Below are 12,500 nucleotides of genomic sequence, written 5' to 3'. Positions count from 1 at the left end.
TCCAATAAACCATTCCTTTCACCTTCAGCGAGAACCCTTTTGAGTTCAGTAAGTAAGCTTATCATCGATAAGCACTCCTAGTGATATAGCAGTAGTAACTTGCTCAATAGGAGTACCACTGATCGAAGCTTTAGTAGGAACTGTTAAAGTACACAGTCTTTGTCTTGATCCAAGAAGCATAAATCCAGCTTTTGTCTTATTAAGCGTGAGTTTATTTGCTTTCAGCCAATTGCTAACATTTACTAAATCATCGTTTAGACAAGATTGGATATTGTCAGAACGAAAACTGACGTAGGTTAGGTGAGTATCATTGGCATACATCCTTGATTGTGCGCTCGACTCCGGATCGAGTGGTCCGGTTTCTGGGCCTGGCCGGGGACATTGTGTTGTGTTCTTGGGCAAGACACTTTACTCTCACGGTGCCTCTCTCCACCCAGGTGTATAAATGGGTACCGGTGTAATGCTGGGGGTAACCCTGCGATGGACTAGCATCCCATCCAGGGGGGAGTATAAATACTCTTAGTCGCTTCATACTACGGAAACCGGAGATAAGCGCCGGCCTGATGGGCCTTCCTAGGCTCGTAACAGAGACTTTACCTTTACCTTACATCCTTGATTGACAATTTGAAAGGCAATTTGGTAAAGGTAAAGGTACAACTTATTTAACGTCAGTAATTCCTTTACCCTCTAGAGGGTATTCTCCCAGGAAGCCGACGGCGTACTCATTTCACCCCCCTCTTTCCATCAGTGCTCCATTTTAAGGGTACATGTATTTAAAGCTACTTAAGCTACACTGAAAGGAAAAGTCGAAACTAGGATGTGAGATCTTGGGACATCTTGCACCAAGGCCGCGCACTAACCGAGTGTGCCACCCTTGCTCCTCAGAAAATCATTAATATAACGTAAAAATAACAGCGGTCCTAAGATAGTGCCTTGAGGAGCACCACAGCTTAATGAGCAGCTCCTGAAGAGCGACCCATTAACTGAGCATCTCTGCATGTGGTTTTCCACGTAGGGCTCAATTAACCAAGAGTGTGTGTTATCACATATGCCAAATTGCTTAATTTTAGTGTTAATAAAGTGATTTGATTTGAACTAACCTTCGTGTTGGCTTTTCTTTCGTTTTCTTTTCTGTGCATTTGCCAGCTCAACTTCCACGTTGCTTGCACCTAAAGAAAAACACTTCATGAACGTCAGCCACAGAAATCTCTAACACGGTGGTGTGGTCACAGTGCCAGTCTCCAAAACCTGACCATAGGACCAGACAGTTGTCTAGAAGCCAATCACAATCACAACAAAGCTGGGTGTAAGCCCCAATGTTTCTTCCTCTTTTCAAGGTAGATATGTTGCAGGTCATTTTGTTCCTTAGGTTAATTGCAACCAAACTAGGTCATTTTGTTTCAACCTAGGTCATTTTATTTTAAACTAGGTTGAAATTGATAGTAGGAAACATCAACAAAACCCATCAATTACTAGTAAGTACATGTAATATATTGGCTAGTAAATTGGTCCTAGGGGAAAGGGGATGAAGTTAGTGCAGCTTTTTTCATGAGTATTTTATAAAACCCTAATGGTTGTTGTTAGTCTAGGCACTGATTGTAAATGGTTAGCATTAAGATTGGGGTTAGGCATACATGTACAGTGCATGATAACCGATTCTACTTTTCTTTCTCAGAGCTTTTTAGGTCATTGTTCATTGATGAATCTCCTTAGGATGGCAGAGGGCAACAATATTGAATTATCATCCAAGGAATAAAAGAACTGAAACATACATGATGTCTTGTTGATTTTTAATTTGCTTAGTTGTTTCCTCTATCTTTTGCTTCCTTTGAATTAGTACTAATAATCAAAGGCAAGTAAAAACAAAACTGAAAAGTCAGGAAAAAGGGTTTCATAATCTACTGATTAGAAGCCATTTTGTAGGCTCTTGTATTAAGTGTTATTTCTTTTGAATTATGAAATAAAATATGTTCCTTTTTTTCAATTTTGCTGAGTCTGCTTGTAGTGATAAATCCAAATTTTGTGATTATTTTGGCACAGTCCCCTTCAAGTTCTTCAATTTGAGCAAGTAGCACAATTGCATGAAGGGGCGTTTCCTTCTCCATTTTATTAATTTTCAGCACCACAAAATCCTGAAGTTCGAACTTCTTCTTTTTCTTCTTCCCTTTCTGGTGTATGGTAACTGCAAAAGGCAGACTGCTGGCTGCTCGCAAATAGCGCTGGTAAGAAGTATTTAAGCTAAACACCCATTTCAAACAGTATTTTATGCCTCAGGACCCCTTTTTGAGCGGTTATAGCTTTCAATAACTGTGATTCAGGGTTAGTCTGCAGTCCGCGGTCTGCAGTTGGCAAGTGTCAGACACCGCTCTCCTTTAATAATTTATTATAATGTCAGGCTCATCCTGCCACTTTTTCAAATTATTCACTATTTTCCTGCTCTGCATGTGATGTAGCTGTGACTTGTCCACTCATTTGTGGCTTTTTAATTTCTTTTCTCGGAGAGATTCCGAAAACCACTTCATACAGCATTTTGCCAATTATTCTGTGAATGGTTATGTTTTTTTTTTACAAGCGGTTTCTCCAAAATGATGACACCAGTGGTTCGGAGACGAATTCTTTACTTTGATTAAACTGCAAAGGTTATCTTTGTTGTTCTACTTGCCCGTGCCACCATCTTTGCGGGGAATATCGATTCGTTATCATGACTAGAAATGATGCCTTGTTCCTGGTGTATTTTGCATAGCGACGTAGATAAACTTTGTACAATATTTGACTATTAATTTTTCTAAGTCTCACTTTATATCATTTACACATGTGCGAAATGGTGGTCGTCGTGAAGGCTTGGAAATAGCTTAACGACTTGAGTTGCTAATATCGATGGCTTAGCGGTTAATACAGAAGAGAAGTAATCTCAGATGTCCTATGGTGTAAGGGTTCGAATCCTTGGAGCAGCATCGAATGTTATGAAAGTTTAAGGTAAGAGGCACAGTCCGTTGTTAGTAAGCAAGGACAGTAAGGGGGGAGGAGAGTGAGAGACGCTGGGTGGACGAAGAACGGAAGGCAAGGGAAAGGTGAAGAAAGGTGTTTTCTTTTTTATTCCCCCTGAAAATCCAGGCCCCATTTTTTTTAATTACCCTACATCCCCAAAAAAATAGGGAAACCCTTTTTTAGACAGTTCATAATAATTAACCTAGGTTGAAACAAAAATAATTACCTAGTTTGGTTGCAAATCAACCTAAGGAACAAAATGACCTGCAACAGATACATGTACATCAATTTTACTTGGAGTTTGCAATTTTTAATGCCTCTAAAGCAAAATCTCATCCCTCTACATTGTATTTCCATGTAGCTAATTAAGATTAATAAAAAGACTGGATGGCTTGAGTAAAAAATTCAAAAATGGGAGAGGACTAGATAGCAGAGGTCAGGATACTTCAGGTACAACTCTATTGTGGAGTACGATTTCCCGTTCATGAAGTTTACCTTGGTTACAGTGTGGCCAATCTTTGAAAACAGCAGGGTCACTGATCATTTTTGCTACAACAGATGCTGCCATGGTGCTTGCAAAAGACATCCACTCACTACTTGATGGCTGGGTTTGATTAACAAAACTTGCCACACTTTTTACTATTACCCACTCAACTTTTTCATCATAGGCTGCAGCAAAAACACCTGAAGGTAAGGACAAAGGGAGTTAACATTCAGAGGTTTAAGGGAAAGGTCTTCCAGCAACTCTCTGTTGCTTCATACCTCCTAGTCAATCCTTGGAACAGCAGCTTCATGTTCATCAGAAGTGAACAGAGAGACCAAATGTAAAAACTTTCTGGCTTTGATTTCTTTTAAGATAATATAGTTGGAACAGTTAACTTGCACTTACAGTGTAACAGCCATTCTGTTCTTCTCATAAATTATGTATATCTACAACTACATGTACCAGGGTTTTAGAAATATTCCTTAAAGTGACAATTTCTTCCATTCTAAAAACACGGTATAATTTGTATTACGTGTTGATTAACAAAACATAGTAAAATGAAACCTTCAACCTTGGAGATAATGCACTTCAATGGAAGCTGCCTCATTAACACACTAAAATAATCTTGGATATCACCTTTCTATGAACCTTCATTACATGGAAAAAACATTCAGCAAATACATAGCTTAATAATATTATTCCCTTGGAAAGCTATTTAACCTTTCATTCACAGATAGATTAGAGAGGTAAAAGAATTTAATAATTTTTCATGGATTTATCTTAATACAAATCAGTTAAGGGTTTATTTCCATTCGTTATTAAAACAATAATTACCTTCCCCTTCTGTCTCTACAGCAATTGATTCTGGATATTGTTTTTGAAGATCAGCAACTTTACACCACTCTGCCTGGCTCAAAATATCACCATCACAATGTACTTTAACTTCCAATTCATCTGGATTTTCCAAAGGAGCAACCCACCCAAAGGGTGCATCTCTAACAAGATCACCAAGATGAGAACTCACAGGAATTTTGAATCCAGCTGGTGTTGTCAACTTGGCAGATACAACTACATCGCCTAGTTTGACTTTATCTGAGGTTAAACCGCGGCAAGTTCCCACCAAAAATACAGCCTTTGGCCTCAAGACCCTGACTGCATTTTTTACTGCTGCTGAAGATCCCCCTGGGACTACAGAACCTTTAGCACATGTCTTTAATGCAACCTTTAGCTGATTTTGATCAGTACCAATGTATCCAAAATATATTGTACCAACTTCCATGTTGTAACTTTTGACAGGTTGCCCCAGAAACGAGTAACAACTCAAGAACTCACAATCCTCCACTGTCAGTAGCAAAATATCAATTGGCAGATCAACACTTCCCCAGGGTTTGCTGACCCTTTGAAGACCACTCAGTTTTGGTGGCTTGACTTTGAGCTGTGGGGGCATGCCATAACAGTTTTCCAGGACAGGCAAACAAAGTTTCCCTTTCTTTCCACCTACAGATGTAAGATTTACAAAACAAAGCAAAATCATTTATCATCTATTAGATTCTATATTTGCTATGAACAAATTTGGAGCAAAGTAAGTGACGACATACATGTAATTATTCTTGCTAAGAATTAAGATCTAATATTCAAGTACATTATAATTACATTCGACAACCTTCGCTTGAAAATTTAGCAAAGGCACTGTTGCATACTGGAGTGGATGTGCAACAAACTTAATTTGTTTTGCTTCATGTGTGTCATTTTGTATGTGCATGTTTAAATACATGTAAAAAATAGAAGAGAAGCAGGCTGAAACACTGACTGCTGGATGAGACTGCTGTCCTTTTGTTGAAATCAAGTGTCATGATTAAAACTAATATAATCATTATTTTATCTGGGTTTTGGTTTCTCAAGATTGTTCAAATATTTCAGTTTATTGTTTTGAGAGTTAATATTTTAGTCTTTTGAGTGGTTTGTTTATCAACTATCTAAAAAAGGAATTCCCCACTTCCCTGGGGTCTTCCTTGAAAAATAGGGGTATGGCTTTAAAGAGGGAGGGGGGAGGAAGTTACCCTGGTACTACGAAAACCACTGATCTGTGGAATAGGTGGGAATTTACGTGTCTCTGCTCCATGCACTTTCGCTTGTAAATAGTTCAAATTCTTAAGAGGTATTGACAGAACTGAGTGCATATGGAAGGCTCCATAATCGTGGAAAAGCTCTCAGAGGAGGCTTGAGAATGAAGATTAAACAAGACATTATCAGAATAGTTTTCTTTGTGGGACATTTTTCTGTGATTACCAAAGAAAAAAGAGATACAATGTAAATTTTGCGGTCATTATAGCACACCTTCAGCCTGTGGGAAAGAAATTTTATCAAAATGTTTAACAAAAGTGGGCGGGGCAGTGACTCGGTAATTTGGGCCCATTTCACAGAATGATTGGTGGTTTTCGTAGCAAGTGGCCTGTCTCTTTCTTCGATCCACATCTCCCTTCCCTTTCAGTACTTCCTGCTCTTCTGCCTATACCTCTCCATCTACTTCCCTTAATTAACAGGGTTCGAAATTGCCCCTTCCTGGTCGCCAATGCGACTAAAACTTGAGAACTGGCGACCAGAATTTCACAACTGGTCGCCAGCGGGCGACCTAGTGTTAATTTCAGAGCCGTTTGCCAACAAGTGTCTTACTTTGTATCCTGCCGATGTTTTTGAAATAAAAATGAAGGAGTTTCGCGTTAACTACCCAGTCCACAACATCGCAAGCCTCTGCGTTTTTTTTTTTTTTTTTGTGGTTTCTCATAAAATACGTATTGCGGGTGAAAAAACTACGACTCAGTAAAGAGATTTCAGGGACTGGTTACCGGCGAGGAATGTAGCACGATAACAACATGGCGGCTCGTATGCGACAGAACGTGACTGGTGTTTCCGTGGCTGAAATTTTTAACAAAGGGGCAGATGGCTTTCTTTATTACATTCGAGGTCGGTTACATTTTCTCTCCAAAATGTCCGCTTTCGAAAGCGAAAAATAATGCTTGACACATACGCAAGACCGCACGGTCGTTGCTTTCTGGTATCCAAAGAAAAAATTTTAAACATGCATTTTCAGGCCAAAAGTCTTGGCGACCACAATTTGCCATCTGGCGACTGAAAATTTTTATCTAGTCGCCAGTTGGCGGCCATATGAAAAAGTTAATTTCGGACCCTGATTAATACCTTAACTTAACAAGTGCCCCCACTACAAGTACATGTACATTTACAGCTGATGCAATGCAAATCAAAAGACAACATCTTTAAATCACAGAGAAAATACAATGTTATAAGATCGAAAAAAGTGCCTTTCTCGATTAGAACACCTTGAATGCCCTTTAAATAATCACAAGTTACAAGCTTCTTTCACGCATACTCTTCAAACTTCACATGATTACAAACAGTGGTTTGATGACTATTAACTGGTTTGAAAAATTCAACCCAGTTTAAAACTTTTTGGCTAGTTTTAAACATTTAAACAAGCTGAAAGACATTAAACCACAACAAAAGCACCCTTTATCCTGTTTTACAAAATGGCACTAATTACATTGTGGAGTGATTTAAATTTGAAGCATTTTTGCTCAGTCATTCCTTTACTTTTCAAATCCTTTGATTCTTATCCTTGAAATTAATGTGGCAGCAGCTTTGGTTTTCAGTAACTCAGGATTATTTCACAACTAATGAGAACGCAAAACCAATGGTATCACAGTTATTAACTTGTATGGATCGTCCTATTAGCTCAGCTCCATCTATTTCACTTTTGTTCCAATTTGATTACCAGTATTTGACTGCACGTCCCTGGCATGCATGTTTGCACTAGTAAAATTATTTGTTAACAAAAACCAAAATGAACATTCTCTAAAAGGAATGATAACATTCCACTTCAAGTTTGAGTTCGAAACCGAGATGTGCTAATTAACCACTCCCACTACCTATAAACTACATCTCCAAAAGGATAAAACTTCATTCTGATCAAAGAGTTAATTTTAACTCTAAAGTCTCTCACAATATTTTGTGTTTAATGCACTTTACCTTCCATGCTGACCTTTACACCATCATCATCACGTAACTTCCCTTGCTTTGAAAAATTCTATTAACGATCACCATCTCGTCAAGTCTTTTGATGATCATCATGTTGTCATGTAATATATCCCAAAGCCACCATTCAAGCATCCATGACTTGTCTTGTCTCTGTCCCTAAATTTCAAGAGGTGAAAAAGGAAAATAGAACTTGGTACCTCGTGATTATATCAAACTTTTTCACTACAATGATCTTCCACAATATTAATCATCCCAACCTTGCTGTTTAAATTTCAGATACTTCATGTAAATTCTTTGTTATACATACGTGCATACACTTCATACAGGACATAATTATGGTTTTAATAGCCCTTTTCACGGTTAGTTTTTCTCATTTGCATTACAATATAATCTAGCATGTATGTGAGGCAATTTCGGGCTATTAAATTTTTTGTAGTTTTCACCCGAAATTGCCTCGCATCCACGTTAGATTACTTTGTAATGCAAATGAGAAAAGCTAACCTTGGAAAGGGCTTAATTGTCTTGCAGTTGCCGAGGTCTTACACTGTAGATGGCCTGATGGCTCACATACATGTAATAAAGCAGTGTGCAAGAAAATTGCAATTGAACTCATCAACAGATGAGCATGGGGGAGGTGCCTGAGAGGCCCGTAAAGCCAGCCATGAGCTGCAGCCGAGAGCAGCAAGTAACCATGACAATCCTGAGAGTGGTATCCACCCAGGCACTGTCACACTGCCAACCAGTGGAAAAGTTAACCCTACAAGCCCTGAGCTTTACCCAAGGGAGGGATAGGGAGGGAATAAAGAAATACATAAAACGATAGGTACAAACGCGACGAGCAAAGCAAGTAATTTAATTTTCGATACACAAGGTGAAGGGAATTCCACAGCCCTGCCAACCCAAAGGGGGTTCCCTGCACCAATGCCACTAAATTAAATGCTTACTGGCCAACAAGGTCTTGAACATAACTTAGCTTAGAAATCAATTTAACCAAATTTAAGCCTACATGTACATGTAGAATAGCATAGAAAAATACATGTACCACTTAATGCATTAATTTGGCGGTCAGGTGTTCACTATTTATTTTGCCCAGAGGAGTTTCTTCTTTCATTCGATGGAGATGTTTGGCTAAATTATCACAACAACAACATCATTTCAGAATTATGTGTTCTTGTGTTAAGTAAAAAGTGTGGGCTAGCATATGATGAGTTTACTTTAAATTATTCTTTTTGTTTAGTTGTAAGCACAAAACATATCTCACTTTGTCATAAAATATAATACTGTACAGAGTCTATTCAATTATAAATCACCCATATTGATGTACTGTGTTGAAATTATCAAAGACCTTCCGAATCACAGTTCCTGTAAAGATAACTATCTTATAAGGATGTTATAATTATTATTTATACAATTACACTAGCATCTAGGTTGTTGCAAGACCCACAGCCATCCATCCATCCATCCATCCATCAATCCTTACAGTCAGAGGCTTATAGGTTATATGCTAGATGATTTTACTCGCCAATGGGGGCCGTTTCAGGGATGAATGGGTTAACAACATCAAAGACCACTCAAAAACTATGTATCCCTTAACCCTTTCAATTCTGAGAATGAGACATTTTACTCATCAAAAGGGGCTGCTCCAGGGATGAATGGTTTAAAACAGCAGTGAGTGATTAACCTATACACTCCTGGGGGTTTCCCATTGACGAGTAATCGTCTGGCGTTAGACAGAGTGAAATACTACATGTAAGTATGGCCGGTTTAGGGGTGAAAGGGTTAATGCCAGACCAGTCTGTCCAGTGTAAAGGTTAATCACTCACATTTCTTTTCCAAATTCTTTAGCATTCTTCTTTCAAGGTAGTTTGACAAGGTCGATTTCTGTGAAACTTCCCTTGTGGATTGCAGTGGGTATGCCCATGAAACTTTACTGTTTTGTTTCTTCTAGGTAGCTACAGATATGACCCAAACACAAGTTTCTTCTACAGTGTAGGCAATATGGCTGCCAGCGTTACATCCACAGCCTTTGACAAAAAGAAGCTGTCCACTGCTTGCAAGTTACTCTTACAAACAGACACTTGGTCGAGATGTGCCGTCAGATATTCTTTAAATAAACACCTTGAACATGTTTTGATGGCCTAGATAGATCTTTGCTAGCAAGTATTTGAACTACACTTTTTGAAGTGCTTCTGTTATGCATTAAGTCTAAATTTTCGCTTATTATGGAATTTTTCGTTTCATTGTTTGTAATAAAAAAGCTTGTTTAAACTTGTAGCACTGTTTGCACAGTCTTTGAAATTAATTCTCTGATTTTGGTAAACATTACCATCAGGCTTACAAAGCCCTAAAAGATTTTTAAAAATTTATTTTATCCACCTATAGTGTACATGGTCACTGTGCACCTCATCAACTGTATCCACAATGGTAAGCTGATTTTATATGGACATGATGGATGGTATGACAGTTTAATTTTTGTTTAAGCATCTGTGAAGTAATCCAAAGACACAGAATCTCGTTTCGCCCAGGGGTTTCAATAAGTTTTTTAGTAAGCAGCTGATTTTGTGAAGTGGGCGGCAGTGGCAAGAAAGGGGCAGTGACGCCCCTTTTCCCAAGGGGGGCAGGGGATTTTGAAATCTAGGAGCTCGGAAATGGAATTTCCAGCAACAACATGTAGCTGCTCATGCCCAAGTTAGAAGACACTTTTTGTTGCATCCTCGATCTCTTGTTGAAATACGACAAAATATCGCCTCCAGCTGCCCGCTTTCTTGTTGTGTCTTCAATTTTTAATAAACAGCACATGGAAAACCGAAAGGGCATAGTGAATGTGATTGAGGCATCATTTGGCACCAGTCTTTCTCCTCTATTCATCCAAATAATCGCACTACAGAGTGCATATGCATGGCTAAGGCAAGTGCAAATAACTAGGAATTCATAAAAATATCCAATGTCCAAAAAGGAGCAAAACATACAGCAAGAGGTTCCTTGATATCGTAGTTGTTTTATTGAATTAAAATAAATAAAAATGGATCGAAGTGAAACAAGTGTAATTTATCGTAAAAGTAGGCGGTGATAAGTTATGGAGTAGCCGGCAGAATTTGCCAGTTGCCGGCTTCTAATGAAACCTCTGTTCGCCAGGGTTGATAAGTAGCCAACTTGTACAGCACCATGAGGCAACGTGCATTTGGTTGTTCTTGAGGTTTTCCATGACACTAACCTGCGATCAGGCTCTATTTTAGTTTCGCGTGATACGTAATGTGCAGTTGGCGAAACGAAAAATAGAGCCTGACCAAATTCCTCTTCGAGATTCCTTCCACCCACTTTTTTTGATTGATTGACATGTCCTTCATCGGCCAATCAAATTTACTTCCATTACACCAATACACGCGTGGACGGCAGATTCACGCTGTTTTGTTTTGACCAGAGTTAATTACCGTGGGAGGAATATTATAAACGAATTCGAAAGTTACCGTTGGCTTTATTTGAGAAAAACACATTTAAAGCATGGGGAATGTTTTCGACGACTACATGTAAATTGCGGCAAAGGCCGGTGAATATGCAATCTTTTAAGCTTAACATCTTAATTTGTAATTGAGATAACCTAGCATTTTGTCGTTGGACGGTTTGGAAATACATTATTCCTTTAACGTGTTTGCCCATGAAGGTTTCTTTGGTGATTTTTTCGGGTAATATCTTCAGTTGCAGTGTATTTCTAGAATTGCGCGCAGTAAAATCATGATAAGTTTGGCTGTTAATTTTTTGATGGAGTACAAACAGTAAGATGGACTCGCAAAGTTTCTTTTATTGTTGTACAATTGATCTCTCTGGAAACATGCCAGTTTAGTTTCTGGAATGGGAGTTTTAAGTTAAATCAACTGGAAATATTATGAAGTGTGCAAACAAACCATGTCATGTACAGTAAATAAATAAAGCCGTTTGATACACAGATATTCAAAACATGCATTCGTGTAACTTGCCATTTTATCAGCATCTCCTCCTGTTGATATATACATGTATGTCCCCTGTCTCATCCAGGAAACCAATATGCATCGGCTTTCATTGCCATTTGAAAGAACCAGCTATTTAGCTTTCAAAACATCAGGGAAGTTTGTGCCAAAGTACTTTCAACCCCATGGCCACAGAGCTCGACAAGGGAATCGCTAATTTCACTCGTTCCAGAGATTCAAACCCGATTCTGGACAAATTATGAGATGTTTTAGATGGCATATCTCCATTTATACAAATAAAATCAAGTTGCACCGTCCACGGCATTGTAAGAGCAAAAGGGAGCAAATTTTTTCGTACACTTATGGCGGATTAGTCTCGAGAACTTCGCGAGAGCTCCGCGCAATCATGATGGCCTTTTTACTTCCGGCGTTTCAACAGCCCATCAGATCACGAGTTTGGTCGGCCAAAATTTTGCCGACCGTCCGGAATTCTTGAGAGACTTTTGGTCAGGCCCAATTTTAGCGAGCGACGACATAAGAGAACATATGGGCGAAGCTAAAAATGGGCCTGATCGCAGGTTACCATGACACTGTCTATGTTCTTGTTAGAAAAAGACATATAAAATTATAACTTTGAATCCTGCAGTGAGCACAAACATGCAGTAGCTCATTGAAATAGAGATTGAATAATGGACTTTGTGGAATGCCATGCTTGATTACCAGAAAATCAGACAATGAAGACTTAGTCTTGATATGTTGTACTCTTCCAGTCTACTAACCAGCAAACCATTTGAGCCTATTCTCAGAGATGCCTCGGACAACAACATTTCTTCAATGTTTCACGACGTATGCTTACAAATGCCTTGCTAAGGTCTAAAAACAGGGCAGTAGTAGCCTTGCATTCATCTATGGCCTTGTACAGCTGGCTTGTAAATACTACTGCTAACATTTCTGTTGATTATAGCCTCTCTTTTCCACTCGAGTGGATTAAAAGCATTTTATTATTAAGCGATTTTGTTTGAGCACGGCAT

At 38.8% G+C, this 12,500-nt stretch overlaps 1 protein-coding gene across 2 annotated transcripts in view; it reads right to left on the bottom strand.

The window, feature by feature from the left end:
• The window catches only part of LOC138046040 (NLR family CARD domain-containing protein 3-like), a 42,648-nt gene that overhangs the window by 29,053 nt on the left and 1,095 nt on the right, over positions 1-12,500 (bottom strand). The window contains exons 2-5 of one of the 2 annotated variants that reach the window (XM_068892729.1): positions 7,517-7,681; positions 4,307-4,969; positions 3,484-3,672; positions 1,101-1,169 (exon numbers count right to left, since the gene is read on the bottom strand). In XM_068892729.1, coding sequence (XP_068748830.1) covers positions 1,101-1,169; positions 3,484-3,672; positions 4,307-4,969; positions 7,517-7,523 — 928 coding nt within the window. In that variant the 5' untranslated portion in view covers positions 7,524-7,681. The remainder of the gene's footprint in view (positions 1-1,100; positions 1,170-3,483; positions 3,673-4,306; positions 4,970-7,516; positions 7,682-12,500) is intronic. The other variant, XM_068892734.1, reaches the window with a different exon arrangement.

This window comes from Montipora capricornis, chromosome 1 (assembly GCF_036669925.1).
Source record: "Montipora capricornis isolate CH-2021 chromosome 1, ASM3666992v2, whole genome shotgun sequence".
NCBI classification, from domain to species: Eukaryota; Metazoa; Cnidaria; class Anthozoa; order Scleractinia; family Acroporidae; genus Montipora; species Montipora capricornis.
Note: the sequence above shows the minus strand (reverse complement) of the source record. Positions and strands in the feature narration are given on the sequence as shown.